Source organism: Panthera onca, chromosome D3 (genome assembly GCF_046562875.1).
Source record: "Panthera onca isolate mPanOnc1 chromosome D3, mPanOnc1 haplotype 2, whole genome shotgun sequence".
In the NCBI taxonomy this organism is placed as follows: domain Eukaryota; kingdom Metazoa; phylum Chordata; class Mammalia; order Carnivora; family Felidae; genus Panthera; species Panthera onca.
In genome coordinates, this window is record NC_138350.1 from 27855443 (window position 1) to 27874548 (window position 19106).

Sequence of the window (19106 nt, forward strand, 5' to 3'; positions counted from 1 at the left end):
CGCTCAGCATTGTCTCTGCGTGACTTCAGCATGTGAAGTCATAAAGCCAGGCTGCCGGGAGTGGGGACTGAGTTGGGTGAAAACGGGGCCCCTGGAACCCTGGAAGCCAGGCTGGCCAAGCAGGAAGGAAGTCAGTACCCAGGACTGCGGTAACCCTCCCTGCTCCTCCTCTTCGCTGTGGCTTCCTTGTCATGAGTCAGGCCCAAGGGAGGGCTGCCCAGGCCAAGCCAGAGTGCCAGCCCCATGCCCATTTCCTTCCCCTGGCTGTGGGGACCGACACTGCATTGGTCCATGTCTCACTAGGGCCGATTTCCTGCAGCTTTTTGCGGGTATGAAAAAACCTTCTCTAGGGCTGGTATCCTTGGAATCGGTGGCGCCTGGGAGGGATGGCCCTGGTCTGGCCAGGCTGGCTGCTGTTCCTAGCCTTATGAATGAGAGCAGCTCCTGTTTTGGGTAGAAGGCTGGGGAGAAGAGTGCTATTGTGGCGGGCAGGGCCTGTGTGGGTGGGAAGGCAGGCAGAGCTCTGGGCCCCAGACTGACAAATGCATGTTCCGAGGGCTGGGGCGTGCATGGAGGATGGGCTGGGCCTTGGTCAGGTAGAGGAGGTGATGAGGCATCCAGGCAGGGAAGAGCCTGGGAGAGGTGAGGGCTTGTTCTGAGAATGGCTGAATCCCACAGTCTGGAGTGAGGTGGAGGAGAAGAAAAGTGGCCGCTTTGCCGTGAGTGGTGGGCAGTCATTGCAGGGCCTGGGGCCAGAAGAGCCATGACCCAAGTCACATTTCAAGATGGTCCTTGGCAGAGTGCAGAGAGAATGGGCTTCAGGGTAAGTGGAAGCCAGTGCCTTTGACCAGACAAGAGGAGGATGGACCAGGGTGGCCCTGTGGGGACTGGGTGCCAGAGAGAGACAAAGAGTCTGGTGCACTGGTCAGTGCATGGGCAGGGCCTTGGGTGGAGCTTTGCTGCTGGGGGTCCTGATAAGAGTAGGCACCTGGATGAGGAGGGGGTCCTGAATTTGTGAGGAGTGGGCATGATGTGGGCTGGTGCAACCCTGATGTAGCACCGTTTGCATCTCTAGAGCTGTTTTTTGCACCTGAAAGCAACATGAAAACCCTTTTGTTTTTGCTTTGGGAATTGGGGCATCCTATGTGTGTCTCCTTGGGTAGTTTGGAAGCCCTGCTACTTATCTGTTCTCCATCACAGGCATCCCGTGCCCACACATAGCTCACTGCCAGGGTGGGTGTGCCACGTGCTCATGTTCAGGGGGGTGGGAGAGGATGCCTGCCTCTATGTGGGTGGTTGGAGGGGAGGTGATGAAGGAGCCAGTGTGCAGCTGATCTACAGGGCCCTGCCAAGTTGATGAGGGGTAGGACGTGCCAGGCAGATGTGCCACCTTGGCCGGAGCACAGCCGTGTGGACATACCTGGGGCACGTGCGGAGCTCCCTGCATCTGGAGGTTTGTGTGGAAGATCTCAGGGGCAGGGCAGCCAGAGTCCAGATGCCAGCTAGGAGTGACTGCCTTCCAGCTGCCACGGCTTCCCTGAGGCCTGCTCCCAGCTCTTGGGAGCTCCTGTTAAAGTAGCTTTAGCTTGAAGCCTGCTTCCTCCTGGGACGTCTTTGGTCACTCCTTTGCATCCCAGAAGGGGTTGGCTGTGAGGATTTGCAGGCCAGGACCCAGGAGCGTGACAGTCTCCCCTGCCTTTCTCCTGCACTCCCAAATGTGCTATCTGGGGGTACCCCCTGCATGTCTGCCTTTTTGGCTGACTCTACCAACCCACCCACTTTTCCTTGTTTTGTGGATCCTGCTCCCTCACACTCTGCCCTTGCCTGGGACAGTGTGACCTCTGCGGTTCTTGGGGACATGGTGGAGGAGGCACAAGCTGAGCTGCCGCGATGGCAAGCAGATGGCATCACCCAGCACATGCACGTGGAGGCAGGCATGGGAAGGGAATGGGAAGTGCTAGATCGGACCTGGGGCCTCCAGGGGTACTCCCAGCCTGCAGCCCTGCGCATGTGAGACCTGCAGACTCTGGGTAGGCCACTTCCCTCTGAGTTTCGGTTTCCTCTGTTTCTCCACTCACCCCATTGGCACTTGAGGATTGGTTCCGGATGCTGGAGTTCGCTGATGAAGCAGGCCCATGCTTTCCTGAAGCCCAGAGGACAGGGAGCTTCAGTGTCACACGAACAGCGCCAGTGCCCGGTGGTGGCTGTGCCATGACACGGGAACATGGGGCTGTGAGGAAGAAACTGGGGCTGGATTTGGGGAGGCTGGGAGGGCTGAGGTCTGAGGAGCTGGTCACATGGAGGAGGACAAGGACCTGCTAGAGTATGTGATAGTTTGAAGGGACACAGGGTGGCAGGGGTGTGCAGAGGCAGGAGGGAGCGCTGCAGACCATGGAGGCCATGGTGAAGGTCTTGATCGTAAAGCCTTGGGGAGGGTCACTGATGGGGTCTGAGCCAGGGCTGACCCCAGTGAGTTGAGCGGCTCACAGGTGTGGCCCCCTGGGAAGGGGTGGCCTTCAGTCACCTGGGCTGCCACTCTGTGCTGTGTGATTTCAGGTAGTTGCCCACCTTCTCTGAGCCGTCTCCCCACCTGTAAAGCATACAGTAGATGCTCCTTCCTGGGGCCCCTCCTGCCCAGGCTTGCCTTGTGGCTGGGCTGTAGTCAGTTGCTCCCAAGCCCTCGTGCTGCATATCATCCACTGCCTCCATGTGGCCACAGATGACCAAGCAGAGGAGGTCCATGAGCCACTCCTTAGGATGTCCCCACTCCAGCCAGCCCCATGTGCTCTGGAATTTTACTCCACCACCAGATGAGCTGTATGACTCTGGGTTCCTAGAGCCTCTGGGAAAAATTGGGTTGTTCCTCTGGTATTACCCAGGGCCTGTTCTGTGCCTGTACCTTGGCACTCACAGGCCTGCCCCAGAAGAGTTTATAGTGGAGCTGCCAAGTCCAGAAAGCTTTGTGGAGGCCACAGCCCCTCGGCTGATCCTGGAGACGTGGGCAAAGTCTGCAGGGATGCATCCACAAGCATGATGACGTCATGTGTGTGTTGGGGGTGTGAGTATGGGGGGGGGGGTGCTGGGAGGCCAAGAGGATTCAGACCTGGGATGCCAAGGCCAAGCACTGAGATCCTGAGGGCAGTGGGATCCAGACTGTGTGCAGGAGGTGGCTGTAGCCACTGGAGAAGTGACAGGGCAGGTAGAGGTAGCTGAGCTGTGTGTTCCCATACACAGGAGCATGGAGATAGGAAGACAGAATGTGTGAAGGTGGCTGGAGGGTGGGGGGGCCAAGAGGAGAGATGGAGCGGATGTGGGGAGGGGTGCAGAGAGAGCAGGGCCAGGGCACTCACAGGACCTCACTTCTCCCGGGGCTTGGGGTTAGGGTCTTTCCAGGACAATGACATGGGCAGGGGAGGGGTAAGTCTGAAGACTCTTGTCCTCTTGATGTGTCAAACCTGCAGATCCACACGAGGTTGTCCAGAGTGAGTGCGGAACAGGCAGGGAAAGGGGCTGCCGTGGCTGAAGTGAGAAGAGCCTGAGAATGACATGGGTGGGCCTCACGGGACACAGTAGCCAGTGGTGCTAAACGCTGGCCTCCTCTCTCTACAGGACACCTATGGCCATAGGGGACAGGACTGCATTGTGAGCACACTTGTCCTCTCTCCTCACCAATGTCTGCTTCTCCACTCTGGCATGGATCATCAACCCTGGGGGCAGGCTGGGGACTAGAAGGGAAAGAGAGGTAATCAAGGCCATACAGTGACTGTGGGACAGGCAGGCTGGGTGGCACTGGGCCATCCAGCGCCCCACCCCCCACCACTTCCTCTGGGCAGGGAGAATGACCAGGGGCAGATGACTCAGGGCAGGTCCAGAACTGGATGCTGGTTGGCCATGGCTAGTAGACAGAGCAGAAGAAACGAGTTGCCTAGCAGGGTGGGGAGCTCAAGAGGGGTTGAGAGCCTGGTTCACCTGCTCCCTGCAGGGCACTTCCCCACCGGCAGCCTTGAGGAGGCAGTGGCACTGGGGTGCTGAGGGCCCGGACCCTCAGCCCCAACTGCAGACGGAGCCCTCTGCCTCCCGCTCCTCTGCTGCAGGCAGCCACCTTGCCCTTCGTTATCCTGTCCTTTCTGTGCCCCCTCCCCCTCCTCAGCACCGTGCTCATGGCCTCCCTCTTGAAGTAGCATCTTCCTCGCCCAGCTCTTTGCTCTGATCCAGAGCCTGAGGTCACAGTTGGGGCTGGGCACACTGGGATTTATTTTCCCAAACTGGAGGTGAAGTGCAGTGTGATCTGAGAGTGGAGAGCTGGCGGGGGTGGGGTGGGGGGAGTGCAGGATCCTCTCCCTGGATGACTGCAGTCAGCCGGGGCAAAGACATCCACTTTGGGGTCTGCACTAATATTTATTGTTTTTTTAGCCATGTGGGTTACCAAGTTCAAAGGGAAGGAGAAGGAACTGATGAAAATAGTGGCTCATCCAGGACAGTTTTCCTTCTTTGGCTTGTCCCTTGGCTTCTTTGGAGCTCAGGCTCAAAGCCATGAGCTCTGCATCATTCCCTGCCAGTCCCCTGGGCCGAGTGAGGCTCGCTAGGTGTGTGTCTCTGGAGGCCGTGAGGGAACCCCCTCCTCTGTTTCCCTGCTTTGCAGCTCGCCATTAAGGCCTGTGGGATCTGACTGCCTTGACACCCGCATTTGCATCGTCTCCTCATCAGGTTTTGACTTGGACTGCATCTCAGGCCGTGTCTCGGACCGTGCTTCCTCCTGGAGCTCCAGCTTGGTGGCTGGGGTATCAGGAGTATCAGGGGTCCACGAGGGCTCAGCACCCCGGGAGCTCTCCCCCTCCTCGTTGATGACTCCAGAGGACAGGCCCTGTGCCTTGGGCTGCACCCAGCAGTGGCTGAGGATCTCATCGATGTGCAGCCGCCGGTTGATGTCCGGCTGTAGCAGGTGGTAGATGAGGTCTTTGCACTCGCCCGTCAGGTTCTTGGAGCGGGGGAAGTTGATGCGGTGCTCCTTCTGGATGCGCAGCATCTTCTTGATGTTGGAGTCATCGTAGGGCATGGAGCCACAGACCATGATGTAGAGGATCACACCCAGACTCCAGATGTCACACACCTTGGGCTGGTAGGGGATGCCCTGCAGCACCTCGGGTGCTGCATAAGCTGCTGACCCGCAGAAAGTCTTGCTTAGCATCAGTCGGCCACTGTCATCCCTCGGGCAGCGCTTGGAGAAGCCAAAGTCAGAGAGCTTGATGTTGAAGTCCTTGTCGAGGAGGATGTTCTCACACTTGAGATCTCGGTGGACAATATCCAAGTCATGGCAGTACTTGATGGCTGAGGAGAGCTGGTGGAACTTCTTGCGAGCATCATCCTCGTGCAGGGCTCCCCGGGTTTTGATGAACCCGAGGAGGTCGCCCTGGACCCCGAGCTCCATGATGATGTAGATGCGGCCATCAGAGGTCTCAAAGATCTCGTAGGTCCTGATAATGGAGCGGTGGTTTAGCGTGGCCAGAATCTCAATTTCCCGGGGAAGGAATTTCTCCAAGAAGTCCGTGGGGACTTTCTTGCGGTCGATGATCTTGACCGCCACGTTGAACTTCAGGCGCTCAGAGTAAGCTGACTTGACTTTTGCGTACGAGCCCTCTCCCAAATTTATCCCCAGGATGTAGCCTCGTCGCTTGAGGATGGAAGCGTCATCCATGGTGCCGGGAGCGCCCAGTGCCTCTGAGGCTGCCCTCTACATCCCTGCGGGACATGGGCCAGTGGCGTCCTTGTTTACACTGTGGACAGAGAGTCCTCTGGGCTGGCTGGGCCTGCTGTTCCTGCCTCCTAGAGGCCAAGACTCTGGGGTGGAATGTTGAGCATCGTTTCCCAGGTGACTTCAGTGGGTGAAATCATAAAGGAGGAGTGCTCTGGGGGAATGAGGCTCTGGCCTGAGCCACTTGGACTTGGAACCCTGGAAGACCAGCCAGTGGGCTGAAACAGACCAATGGCCAGCGAAGAGTGGCCGTGCACTTGGCTGGGACCTGAGGTACAAGAGGGCTGTGGGGAACACATCAGTGTGCTGGTGCTTCCAAATCAGGAGCCAGACCTGCTTGTGGGGCTGATTATTGCCACATGAGGCATCCCAGGGAATCCAGGGCAAATGGTCCTATTAGTCTGCGTCCCAGAAGGAAAACTAAAGACATACTCAAGTTAAGGGCAGTTTGAAGAGTTTATAAATTCATCTTTCTTACAAAGGTGGGAACTGAGTGTAGGGTAACCCAAGGGTAGTAACAGACCCCTGGAAGGGAAGGTGGGTCACTGGAACCTGGGAAGAGTGTAGAGGACCACCTTGAGAGAGGCAGTGACCTCAGGTGGAAGCTGCAGTGACCCACAGGGAGGGAGCTAGGGAAAAATATCCCTGATCTCTTTTCCCTCCCTTCAGCTCTGGAGGTCCTTGGTGGTGTCTACACAGGAAATCTGCAGGCCATGTATGTGGGCCAAGGGTAGAGGTGGATCAGGATGGGCAAAAACTCCTGTGCAGTGACTGCAATTTCAGAGGCCAGGGTTTTGCCTTCTCCCTGCATAATTTCCCTGTCCTACTCTCTTCATCTGAACCTTTGCTGGCCTGCTTCTCCAACAGTGGCTCTGCAGGGGAACAACTGGCTGGGATATCTGCTCTTAGCTGTGAGTTGCCTCTCTGGGGTCTGCCTAGCTTGTAACCCTGGCTGGGCTCCCACGGCACATTAAAAGCTATGCCTGAATCCCTCTGAGTGCAGCAGCTGCTTCTGGGAATGGTCCATGAGGACAATGCAAGCAGCCAGGGCAGTGTTGGACAGGGACCACTGCTTCTGCCAGCATGGGGGCCCCTCTGCTGTGACAGGCTCTTTGTCTAGCACCTGCTACAGGCTACAGCCCAAGAGAGCAGGAGCAGGCAGGTCTGGCCTAGCTTTGGGTTTAACCTTGGCCATATCCACTCAGAGGGAGTGGGTACCTCTCTCACTGAGTGACTCTGAGTGTCATAGGCTGGAAACCTAGGACATTCAGGAGGATCATGCCTTGAAAGAGCTTGAGAGGACTGCTCCTGGGGAGTAAGTTGGTGGGGCTGGAGGTGGGCCAGGCTAAAATGGGTCCCCCTTTTTTCTGCTCCCATCTTCACCCTCTTCCCCAGCCCTGACACCCTGTGCCAGGCCTTGTGTGCATGGCTGGTGGTCCTTCCATTGGACAGCCTGCTCCTCTCCTACTGAGGACACTCCCATTTGCTGTGCCCTCTTCCACAGTCACTCTGTTCCCTGACAGGTGTGAGGTCAACACTGGAATCGTCTCCTGAGCCTTTCCTCTATGCAGACGTGGCCTGCTGTGGCAGCAGCTGTGCCCAGCATTCCTTCCCCCTCCTCCCACATTGTGTAGGCAGAGTTCTTCCTCCAGAGGCCAGCTTTGCTCCACAGTCTAAGATCTGGGCTTCCTTGTCAGCGCTCCTTGTAGAACACTCCTTTAGGCTATTTCTTCATCTGAAACATTTCCAGTAGTGTGTGCTGGTTCCTTACAGGGTGGCTCCTCCATTCCCCCATCTCCCCACTTCCTCAAAGCATGTCCGGGTTCCTCCAGTTTTCCTTATCCCTTTTCCGCAGCGGTTCTTTTTAAAGACCACTGTAGGGAGCACTCTTGGGCCGCTGACAGGACCTGGGCCTGCAGGTATGCAAGGTGTGAAGAACCCTTCTTCACCCGGGACCACTTTGGCTCCTTGTCGCTCCCCTCTTCCTTCACGCTCAGCCCTCCAGGGCCACTCCCTGCCCCTCCGCGCCCCACCTCATCAGCCCCACTGCACCCCGACCCTCTGTGTCCGTCAGCTTGGCCCCGTTACCCCTCCCCCACGCCCTTGCCCAGCGCGTCCAGAGCTCGTAACCCAGCCCTTGGCGGGCCCTACCACCCAGGCTCCACCCCCGAGCCCCACCTCTCTGCATAACCAATGGTACACTTCACTCCTTATAGTTCCGCCCACCCGTCGAGCCCGCCTCTCGGTTCCCGCCCCCACCACCTTCCCAGCCTTAGGCCTCGCCCCTTTCGGGTACAACCGCCCAGGCTCCGCCCCCTACACTGCCAAGGGTCCGCACGCATTGGGAGCGTGCAGGCCCCGCCCCCTGCCTCGGCACTCATTGGCGGGAGCCGGCGTCGCGGGCGGGGGGCGGCGCGGAGCTGAGCAGGACGGCCGCCATCTTGCGCGGAGCCGGAGTCGGAACCCGAGACTGAGGCCGATAGTGCGCGCGAGCCCGCGGCCCAGTGTAGCCGTGGCCTAGCCGGAGCCTTCTCCCGCCGCCTTTCCGCGCCCGGCCCCTAACCCTCAGCCCGGCCCGGTTCCCTAACCCTCAGCCCGGCTCGGTCCCCTGACCCTCAGCCCGGCCCGGTCCGGCCTCCCCGCGGGGTCACGCGGCCGCCCCGGGGACGATGAACGGAGGATAAATGGTGCCCAAGGCAGACAGCGGTGCCTTCTTGCTGCTCTTCCTGCTCGTGCTCACCGTCACCGAGCCGCTGCGGCCAGGTGCGCGGCGCGGTGGGCGCGGCGCGGTGGGGGCGATGTGTGGGGGCGGGGCAGGGCAGGGCGGGCGGTGTGCGGGGCCGGGGTCTCCCGGGATCTCCCTCCACCGGGCGGGGCCCCGGTAGGGCGCCTCTGAGGCCTGCCCGCGGGCCGCCGTGCCCCCCGCCCGGGACCGTGCCGAGAGTTTTACCTGGGCTCCGAGCGCTTCTCACATCATGGAACTTTGTTCTCGAGGGGATGTTACCTTTGGATCCGTGTCCGTGGAGCGCTGCGTGCTTTGAGATTGACCGAAGCGAGAGTGGTGTGCGGGGCCCGACCTAACTTCTGGGGCCTGGGAGTTCTCTGACGGAGGAGCTGCGCCCCTGGGGCGCGCCCTCCTTGCCCAGCGGCTGGGGTCAGGCTGGAGTGCTGGGGTCGAGAGAGCAGCTCGTGGAGACACATGGTTTCTCTTTTCCATGTTATTCCTCAGCAGTGCTTTTGTGCCAGCGCCTCAGCCCTGGAAACTCCTTGGCTGGAGAGCGGTAGCCGTGTCGCTTATTGTCACTCAGTGAGGTGTTGTAGCTGAGAACTCAGCTGAGAGACCGATCCGAGGAGGTACTAGGAGTCCGCCAAGCATCGCACTCAGAAAGCAAGCTAGCTTCCTGGGGCAGAGACTCGTGCCGCGGCCGGGTCTCCGCCGTCGGAGGTTGGACATTGCCAGGCACTTAGGAGTGTACCTTGTATGTGATGATTAAATGCTTTTGGAACTCCCTTTGGAGCTTGTGTTTTTATAAGTACGCTTGTGGTGGGGAATCAGAATCATGGCAGCCAGAAGGTCCAGGATAATTTTTATCTCTGTTTCTTGTGTACCCCCTCCTCCGTTGAATGCAACAAAAAAAATCAAATCCCCAATTGCAGGGCAGATTTATTCATCAAGTACAGGAGGCTTGGTGCTGGGGGCCCACAGAGTGCTTTTAGTGGTCTTCTTTTAAAATCAAGGAAAAAAAACCCTGACCGTTTAGGTCAAAGAAAATGTTATGCACAAATTTATTTAGCTTTATACTATTGCAGTTGAAAAGTATGATTCTTAGTAATCTTTTATGGCGGAAGGAGCCCATGAAGGCCAAAGTGTCCAGGGCTATTGTCTGTGAGCTCTGTCAGGTCTCTCTGTAAAAACAGGCTGGGGAGCACAGTGGAGTGCCACCCTCCTTAATGCCTCAGCCAAGGCGCTCATACCAGACATGACACACCTCTCTGCCTTTGTCATCCTAAATAGACTGCTGTCTCCTCCCCAGTGTTTACTTGGTGGCCAAGGCCCTGGGCCCCTGCTCAACCTGGAGTCTTTCCAGTGATGCTTCTCTGGGCTCCCTGAGTAGAGCTGGTTGCTCGCTGCTTCTGATGGTTCCCTCAGCAGCAGGGTGACTGGTGGGATGGCCTCAGTAAGAATGGTAGCCGGAAAAAGGGCTAGTTGTGGAGAGAGTACTGAATGGGCCCTTGAGGTCCAGAACCAAAGCGTTTGTGGCTCCTTGTGATTAAGTTCTTTAGAAAACATGTTTATATCTGTAGAGAAGTGAGACATTCTCTTTTGGCTCTTGGGTCCTAGTTCTGCTTATCAGGTCATTGGACTCAGGGGCGAAGCCACACATCATGCCTGTCTTCCTTGGGGTGCCTCTGGTTCCAGGTCCAGCACCACCTCTGGATGATAGAGGTGACCAACGTCCCCAACTCCCTTTCCTTTGCTGTCTGTCCGGGTATCCTGCCAACTGGCCAGCAACAATTCAGAAAGTGTAAATTCTGTCTGCCTACCACTAGGGATGCTCAAATGAATTGAGTAAATCCTTTTCTCTAGGAGTGCCCTTTAGGTACAGAAGCAGAAACTAGGTGTAAATCAGGCTTGAGTGTGGGGGCTAAGAGGCAGGCAGTCCAGGTGGCCAGTCTTTTGTACCTGTGAAGCAGGGGAGGGCTTTATAGGAGACCTCACACTTAGGTCTGAGCTGGGGTAAGGAGGTGGCTCTGGTTGAAGGGGCAGATTATCCCATTGTATTCATGACTTTCCAGATTAGAACTTTGCAGTGGTTCCTAATGGTGTTTTGAGTTGCCTTGCAAACCTTGGGGGTTTTGCTGGTTTCCTGATTTTGGCTGGTTGGCTAGGGCCAGTCACACTCTGGGTTAGATGTTCTCCTTTGCGGGGTTGTGTGTGCTCCGTGTCCTTCCAGGCAGGGTGCTGCTGGCTGATGCTTGTGAAGGAGGGCTTCCCTGGTCTTCACCTGCATTCTTTCTGTTGGAGTCCCAGCTTAGACCCGTACTTGAGTGTGAGGAGGGCATCAGGCTGAATCTACTTTCCAGGGGAGGGAGTCCTTGAGGACTGAGGCCAAGCCACTTCTGGTTCTTCGCTGGTGCAGGCCAGAGTGTGAAGGCTTTCACAGAGTGGCGGCAACAAGAGAGCTCTGAATTTGACCTTTTGGCAAAGTTTTTGTTTTCTTTTTGTTTTTTAAATGCGTATTTGATCTTGGTTGATTGAAGATGTGTTACGTGCCAGCTGCTGTTTTAATGTGTACTAAAATGTGCATTGATTACCTCTCAGGTGATCCCTGTGAGGTAGATGACTGTTATTAGCCCCATTTTATAGATGGGGAAATAAACAGAGAGCTCATGAAAGTAAGTGGCTGAGATGAGATTTCAGTCCTAGATGTCTGGCCCATCATGTGCCCTTGGCTGAGGCTCTGTCTACTCCAGCTGTGTTTGTCCTGCCCCAGCCTTAACCCCAGCTGTGGAACTCCAGACCACATCTCTTCCCTTGATAGACCAAGTGGTTCTCCAGGTGAGCACAGACCCTTTTCCATCTGAATACTCTGATCTGAGGTATAGAACCAGTTCTCTCCCCAAATCCCCTTTATGGTTAGCCATAATGACCAACGGTGGTGTCGTTATATCTGCTGGGGCTGTGGTGAGAAGGGTAGGTTGGAGATCTCTTCTGAGGAACGACAGGCATGGAGGGGCTTTTGGGGGACCAGTGGCCATGGTGTCATCTCATTGACCTTTTCTCCATCTGTGCAGAGGATGCAGCAGCAATTGCTGATTCTAAAACTGTTTTTCTCCGTTGACGAAAGAAAATCATGCCATGGTTTTAGCTACAGCTTTGTCCAGGGTGACCCCACCATACATGGCTGAGAAAACATTTGCCTTCCCCATGTGAGCTGTGTCTCAGCTGAGCTCCCCAGCCCTGTAAAAACCTTGTGTTCAGTGAGGCTGCCTGATGAGGTAGCAAGACTGGAAGCTGTCTTCCTTGTACTGTTGGAAAAGCAGGCTGGAGAGGCAAATGACTTGCATAAGGTCGCACAGCTGGTGAGCAGCAGAGCTAGGATTCAAACGTGGGTGAATTGGCTCCAAGTTCAGGGTTCTTTCCCTTTTGTCATTAGGAACCCAGAGGGGCCTGCTGTCTGTGCTGAATTGATAAATCTTCAGTGAACTAACCTAGTGGCCACAGCACCTTTCCTCTGGAGCAGCACATGGGTTAGTGAAGGGGAAGAGTGTGGATATTTTGCAAGCAGATGTGGCTGAAGCTCATAGAAATATCTGGGAAGTTGAACCTGCACCTGGGCTTGCCAGGCGCTTTCTGAGTGAGCTCTTTCCTTCACAGCCCACCACCTTGTAACACTGTAGAACTTGCTTCATTGGCTGGTTGTGCTTTCAGCTTAAGAATTTCATTCTTTTTAGTTGAAAAGGGATGTTAACATATTTTCCAACCTCACTAGCTAACGAAATGTCTTTTTTTTTTTTAACATATAAAGAAAGTTTTTATTTGGAAATAATTTCAAACTTACAGAAAAGATGCAAGAATAAAATTCATGCCAAGAATACCTGCGTACTCTCTACCCAGGCTTACCTATTGTCAGCACTTTACCTTACTTGCCTTCTTCTTAATGTGTGCATGTGCGTATGTACGTATGCACACACATAATTTATTTTCTGAATCATTTGAAAGTAAGTGGCCCTTTCTCCCTGAACACTTTGGCCACTGCAGAGAGCAGGAAGAGACTCCTGGTACTTGATGTCCCTCGGGAGACGAACGGTGATGCTTCCCCACAGCCCTGTAACAAGCCCTCACCACAACCTGCTGTGTCTGGGCACTGTCACCAGCTACCACCTGCTGTGTGCCGGGCACCGTCACCACGGGAAAGTATTGAGGGCACAGGAAGCACTGTGGTTAAAGCTCCGGTTGGCCCAGGTGGCAGCGAATCAGGGTTATTATTTCAGTTGGTGCTTCTGGTCTTAGGAATGAAGAATGTGCTGCTGTTGCACACTTCGCCAGATGGGTCTGCACCTACTTGCTGCTGTTACGCTGTACCTTTCCTGTTCCTCTGACCTAGATTGCTCTTGCCTGCAGCCTTCCCTAGTCCTGCTTCTCAGGCTAGCTCACTTGCACTTTCCTCACCCCTTTGCTCCCCTAGGCAGTTTGGCAGCACTAAGGCTTGTGCTTCTTTAGCCATCATGGCAGGTGATCTAGTTAGCCCTCCTTGCACAGGTGATCTCTTACCTCCCTTTGGTACTTGGTGTAGGGAAACATTGGTAGTTTCTTGACTCTTAAGTGGAATGTATCAGTGACAACATTTAGGACCTAGTAGGTAGCAAGGGACTGATTAAGTGTCTTTGGCACACTGCCAGATTGTTCCCTCATCACATGTGCTTTTTGTATTTGGGGTGCTGAGATGTTGGTGAGTGGCCCTTTCCTCTTCCAGTCTGCAGAGTGGGTCAATAATTCCGAGAGCCCAATTTTGAGCCAACACTTTGCCAGTGTGATGGATGGATTCAAAGTATGGCTATTTTGTTTTTGGTGTGATTTGCCAGTTGACTTGGGGTGTTTAGTGAAATCACATCTTGTCCTGCTGCTCCAAGCTGGGCTGTGTGTTCCATCGTGTGGGACATGTTTCCTCAACAGGGTAAGTCCAGGGGAGGGTGAATGGCCTGTGCAGTGAGCTGTGGACACAGAGTGTCCTGTGGCTTCTGGGCATCGACCTGGGAGGGAGGAAAGCCCAGGTCTGGTGTTGCTTCACACAAGCTGTTTGTAGAGTCCAGTGTAGTGGGTTAAGAGTGTGAACCCTAGATTGCATGGCTGGGAGTCAGGACCCACTCTGCTGCCCACTCTGTGTGCTGAGCCTCATTTTCCTTATCTGTAATGCAGACAAAATAGAACATAGCTGAGGGATGCTATGAGAATTAAAATCAATGGGTATACAGTTCTAACACATCCTGACAAAAAGGCCGTTCATGTTAGCTCCGGATGGACTTTAGAAAGTGTAGGGACCCCCTGAAAGTCTGGGTGCATGGGTGTGCGTGCATAAGGGCATGTTTCTTAGGAGAGAGCCCCCACCTCGGAGGCAGCAGAGTGAAGTGGCTTTGAGCAATGTCTGACACACAGTGAGCGCTAAATGAGTCTAGCCATTCTCATGGTCTGAGAGGGGGTGTGTGTGGCTTCCTAGAGCCCCCAAAACAGCCGCAGTGCTTTGGACAGGGCTAGGATTGTTCATACTGACACGTTTTACTCTTTGTCACGTTCGTGTTGTGTCCCCTGGGCTTAGTTTGGCACAGAGTGGGCACTCAGAAATCAGTTATTGAACAAATGCACAAATGGCTATTTATATTTTGACATAAAGAGCAACAGCTCCCTTAGCCAGCGGGCCTCGCAGCTGCCCCTGGTGGGGGTGGTGAGGATAAGGGCCTTGTGGCCGCCTGCAAGAACGCCTTTGGAGGACCAGTGTGTTTGGGGTGGGGGGACTGTAGGCCAGCTGGCCTGGGCCCCCACTGCGGAGAGCTTCTCCTTCCTGCAGGGGTGAGCTGGGCTGTGAGGTGAGAGCAGGTGAAGACTTCTCACAAATGTGGATCCTTTTTGAAATTTACCAGCCACCCAGCCTAGGGTTGTTGGTGGGGGGAGGGGGGAGGGTGGTCAGGAAGCCTTTGGGGTGGGTGGGCTGGGCTTCCTCTCAAATGGACTTGCTTGGCACCGAGTCTTGAGAACCGGACTTATCCCTGCATGAGGACATGGCTTGCCCTTCCCTGGGCCATTGCACAGTACAGGCCTGGCTTCAGAGCTGGTAGGTGCAAGAACTGCCATGCTTGCCCTTCTCTGCCTGGTGTGGCCTTTCTTCAGCCAGCTTGGACTGGTCATTGTCCTCACAGCTTGGACTGGTCATTGTCCTCAATTCCAGATCCTGGCAGCCAGCCATTAGTTTGATCAGCTTGTCATCTGTCTGCCCTCAGCTGTTGACAGGTCCATGTTGGATAGGGCTGAGAGCGGAGCCCCAGTGGGTATGCTGGATGGAGAAAGCCTCCAGGTGTCCACCCTATTCTTCCCTGTCTTAGAAGCCTTATTCCCGAGGGGACCTTCCATAGGAATTTATGGCTGTGGAGAGGATTGCTTGGGGCTCCCTGGGGCACTGGACAAGGGGCAGAGGCCACTGCAGAGGATGTCCCAGAAGGTCAGCTGGGAGATGGGAGGTTCCAGGACCCCCAGTACTTAGATTGAAATCAGGTGTCCTGATGCGGACGCCTTTTGAACGCTGCTAGTTGCTTCCTGGGGTCTCTGGGTTGGTTAATTTATCCCTGGCTCTGTGGTCTTATAAGGCAGAGCAAGAGAACTGGAAGTACCTGAAAGGGATGAGGTTTGTTTAGGGCCAAAGCAGGGCCTGTGCTGCAAACCTCAGTGGTTTGTTGGCCACTCCTCCAGATTCTCTCTCCACACCATCAGTGAGGGTGGGATGCACACATGCAGACTGACCAAGTGAGCCACAGTGAAAGCCCAGGACAGTTTGGAAAAATGTTGATTTTTTAAAAAAAATATTTACAAAAATTTCATACATGGAATATTTTACATAAATGGAATTATACTTTTTATGTAAACTTATTGAGTTTTTCAGTGGACAAAAGTGTTCTGGAGATCTTTGTACACATAGTTGTACATCATTTTTTTTAGCTGGACTTTGTGAGAACTTTTTCAGTCTTATTTTTTTTTTTTTTTAAGTTTACTCATTTATTTTGAGAGAGTGCATGCACATGAGTGAGTAGGGGAGGGGAAGAGAGAGAGGGAGAGAGAGAATCCCAGGCAGGCACCTTGCTGACAGTGCAGAGCCTGATGCAGGTTCAGACTCACAAACCCTGAGATCATGACCTGAGCTTAAATCAGGTTTTGGACACTTAACAAACTGAGCCCACTCAGGTGCCCCTCCTCAATTTTATTTTGTTTTGCCTGTGGGGTCTGGTCCTGGGAGAGTCCTCTTACCTAAACTTTTCATCAACCAGAAGTTCATTGAGATTTACAGTTAAAGATGGCATGGCCAATAGGCTGAGGGGACCTAACTCTTTTAAATTTTTTTTTTTTTTTTTCAACGTTTTTTATTTATTTTTGGGACAGAGAGAGACAGAGCATGAACGGGGGAGGGGCAGAGAGAGGGAGACACAGAATCGGAAACAGGCTCCAGGCTCCGAGCCATCAGCCCAGAGCCTGACGCGGGGCTCGAACTCACGGACCGCGAGATCGTGACCTGGCTGAAGTCGGACGCTTAACCGACTGCGCCACCCAGGCGCCCCGGGACCTAACTCTTAAAGTAACAGGCAGTACTTCCAACTTGCTGTTCCCAGACTCTCATGTATTTGTCTCAGTCTAAAACTATATCTGCAGCAGCTCCAGGTTGGGATCCTGGTTTTCACATGTATTTATGCTATAACTCAAATTTGTGTGCTTATTTATCTAAGTGGTATGATTTCACCAAGGATAGAGTTAGAGTGGCCTAAATGGGGAACATTGATACGAACAAAATTATTCAGTTGAGAGGTGCCTTAAGGGCAAAAATGAAACCAAATCTCAAAGATCCAATGATCAGCATTTTTTTTTTTTTTATTGGTATGAGGAAGCTTAATTCCAAAAAGAATTAAGATTTCAAAATATCTTCCTTCAGAGGGAGGCAGAGAGATACTTCTTTTTTTTTTTTTTTTTTTTTTAAATTTTTTTTTTTTTTTTTTTTTTAACGTTTATTTATTTTTGAGACAGAGAGAGACAGAGCATGAACGGGGGAGGGTCAGAGAGAGGGAGGCACAGAATCTGAAACAGGCTCCAGGCTCTGAGCTGTCAGCACAGAGCCTGACGCGGGGCTCGAACTCACGGACCGCGAGATCATGACCTGAGCTGAAGTCGGCCACTTAACCGACTGAGCCACCCAGGCGCCCCGATACTTCTTTTTTTTAAAAAAAACTTTCTACTTTGGGGATGTTCATACCTACGGAAAAGTTGCAAGAGTAGTACTATGAACTCCACCTTTATATAGTTTACCTAGATTCACCAGTTGTTAACATTTGACTCACCACACATTTGTGGGCATACATGTGTGCATACTTGAAACTAAGTTGGAGGCATCATGACCCTTCATTACTAAATCCCTCAATTTATATTTCCTAAGAACAAAGCCATTCTCTTATAAGCAGAGTATAGTTACCAAATCTAGGAAGTTTGACATCGATGTAGTACTGTTAGCCATGTCCCCGTTTTGCCGGTTGTCTGATTACAACATATTTTTCCAAGTCAGGATCCAACCTGGTATCATGTATTGCATTTAATTTTGATGTGTGTTTAATCTTTTAAAATCTGGAAAAGCTTCCTGTCCTTGTCTTTTGTATTATGGACTTATGAAAGAGTACAGGGAGCTCTTTTATTTTTAAAAAAATGTTAATGTTTATTTTGGGAGGGGAGTGGCAGAGAGAGAGGGACACTGAATCAGAGGCAGGCTCCCGATTCTGAGGTGTCAGCACAGACCCTGACGAGGAGCTCGAACTCACAAACCGTGAGCTCATGACCTGAGCCAAAGTCAGACGGTTAACTGACTGAGCCACCCAGGCACCCCTACAGGCACTCTTTTATAGAATATTCCTCATTTTGGGTTTATCGGATTATTTCCTTGTGATCAGATTCAGTTGATGCATACTGGCAGGTGTGATCCCCCAGATCATTGAGTCCTTCTCATTGCATGCATCTGGAAACACAGCCCATTGGTTTGTCTCAGGAGTGGTGATATTACTCTTGGTCATGTGGTAGGGTGGCATTGGCTGCATTTCTCTGGGGAAAGGTGGCTTTCCCCCTTTGTGATGGGCAAGTAGAGAGATAGGCTTGCCCATTGTTTTTCAGCATCTATTAATGATTCTGGCCTGAACCAGTTGCCACTGTGATGATTGCTAAATGGTGATTTGTTCTTACTTTTTCTTTTAGTAGTAGTCTACTATAAAAGAGAATTGTCTTCCTTTTCATTTTTTACTGTCTGTATGGATTCATGGATTCTTCTTTCTGTTCAGTGTGTTACATGGTCTGTTAGCATGATTCATATTTAAAATTTTAATGTTTATTTATTTTTAAGAGAGAAGAGCGTGAACAGGGGAGGGGCAGAGAGAGAGAGAGAGAGAGAGAGAGAGAGAGAGAGAGAATCAGAAGCAGGCTCCAGGCTCTGAGCTGTCAGCACAGAGCTCAACGCAGGGCTTGAACTCATAAACCACGAGATCATGGCCTGAGCCAAAGTTGGATGCCTAACTAACTGAGCCACCCAGGTGCCCCAAGTCATGATTCATTTTGATACTTACATTGTAATTAATACAGGAAGGGGAAACCCCTGTAGGCTGACTTCTGCATCCTTCTGACATGTCCTCATCCATTTTGAATGTTCCTTATTATCAGGCTCAACTTGTATCTTTCTTGCCCCAGGCATTTTTCCATGGAACACTGGTTCCTTTTAGTGGGAGATGGTATTTAGGTGCTAGGTGCTAGGTGAGTTTATTGCTCCTCGGATGATGTTGCTACTAGACCTTTCAGTCTACTTGGGGTGTATGTGCATGCACATCTGTCTGTCTCTGTGCATGTGTGTGTGTGTGGATCTTGTCTGTATGTGTGTCTTTTTGTGTAAATTCATACTGTTTCTTTTAAAATTTTTTTAACATGTTTGTTTATTTATTTTGAGAGAGAGAACCCATATGCATGCAATCTGGGGAGGGGGAGAGAGAGAGAGAATCCCAAGCAGGCTCTGTGCTGTCAGCCCAGAGCCTGACATGGGACTTGGTCTCACGAACTATAAGATCATGACCTGAGCTCAAATTGAGAGTCAGATGCTTAACTGACTGAGCCACCCAGGTGCCCCCATACTGTTTCTTTTGGTTAAAACCCAGCATCATAGGATCTTGCCTGTTTTCCCTGTTTCGTATTTCTACAGTGAGAACTCTGGCTTCCAACAACATCAGTAGATTTACTTATTTGCTTAGTCCTACAGTGTGCACAGAATAGTTTCAGAAGCGCTATACTCATTGTCACTACCACAGCCAACCCAACTGAGTAAGATTTTGGATTTTTTTTTTCTTTTTGCAACTCGTTTTGTGTGTAGACTGATAGTATATGCTCAATGTACTGGGTCCAAAAGCTACTTGGATTAATTTTTTTCACTCTTCTGTGTGTTTGTTATACAGTTAGGTTCAAAACTGAGTTTATTTATTATTTTAATTTTTTAATGTTTATTTATTATTGAGAGACAGACATAGAACATGAGCAGGGTGGGGGGAGAGAGAGGGGAAGACACAGAATCTGAAGCAG

The 19106-nt window shown here is 52.6% G+C and overlaps 2 protein-coding genes across 3 annotated transcripts in view; one reads left to right on the forward strand and one right to left on the reverse strand.

The window, feature by feature from the left end:
* Window positions 1-4378: 4378 nt before the first annotated feature.
* TSSK1B (testis specific serine kinase 1B) lies at window positions 4379-5850 on the reverse strand. Its single transcript, XM_060613002.3, has one exon. The coding sequence runs from the start codon at window positions 5693-5695 to the stop codon at window positions 4583-4585; it is 1113 nt and encodes a 370-aa protein (XP_060468985.1). The 5' UTR covers window positions 5696-5850; the 3' UTR covers window positions 4379-4582.
* Window positions 5851-8160: 2310 nt separating this feature from the next.
* The window catches only part of DGCR2 (DiGeorge syndrome critical region gene 2), a 99463-nt gene continuing 88517 nt past the window's right edge, over window positions 8161-19106 (forward strand). The window contains exon 1 of one of the 2 annotated variants that reach the window (XM_060612999.3): window positions 8161-8515. In XM_060612999.3, coding sequence (XP_060468982.3) covers window positions 8437-8515 — 79 coding nt within the window. In that variant the 5' untranslated portion in view covers window positions 8161-8436. The remainder of the gene's footprint in view (window positions 8516-19106) is intronic. The other variant, XM_060612997.3, reaches the window with a different exon arrangement.

What these genes read in the sequence shown, in the direction of transcription:
- TSSK1B (XM_060613002.3), bottom strand. Translation starts at nt 5,695, where the DNA reads ATGGATGACGCTTCCATCCTCAAGCGACGAGGCTACATCCTGGGGATA.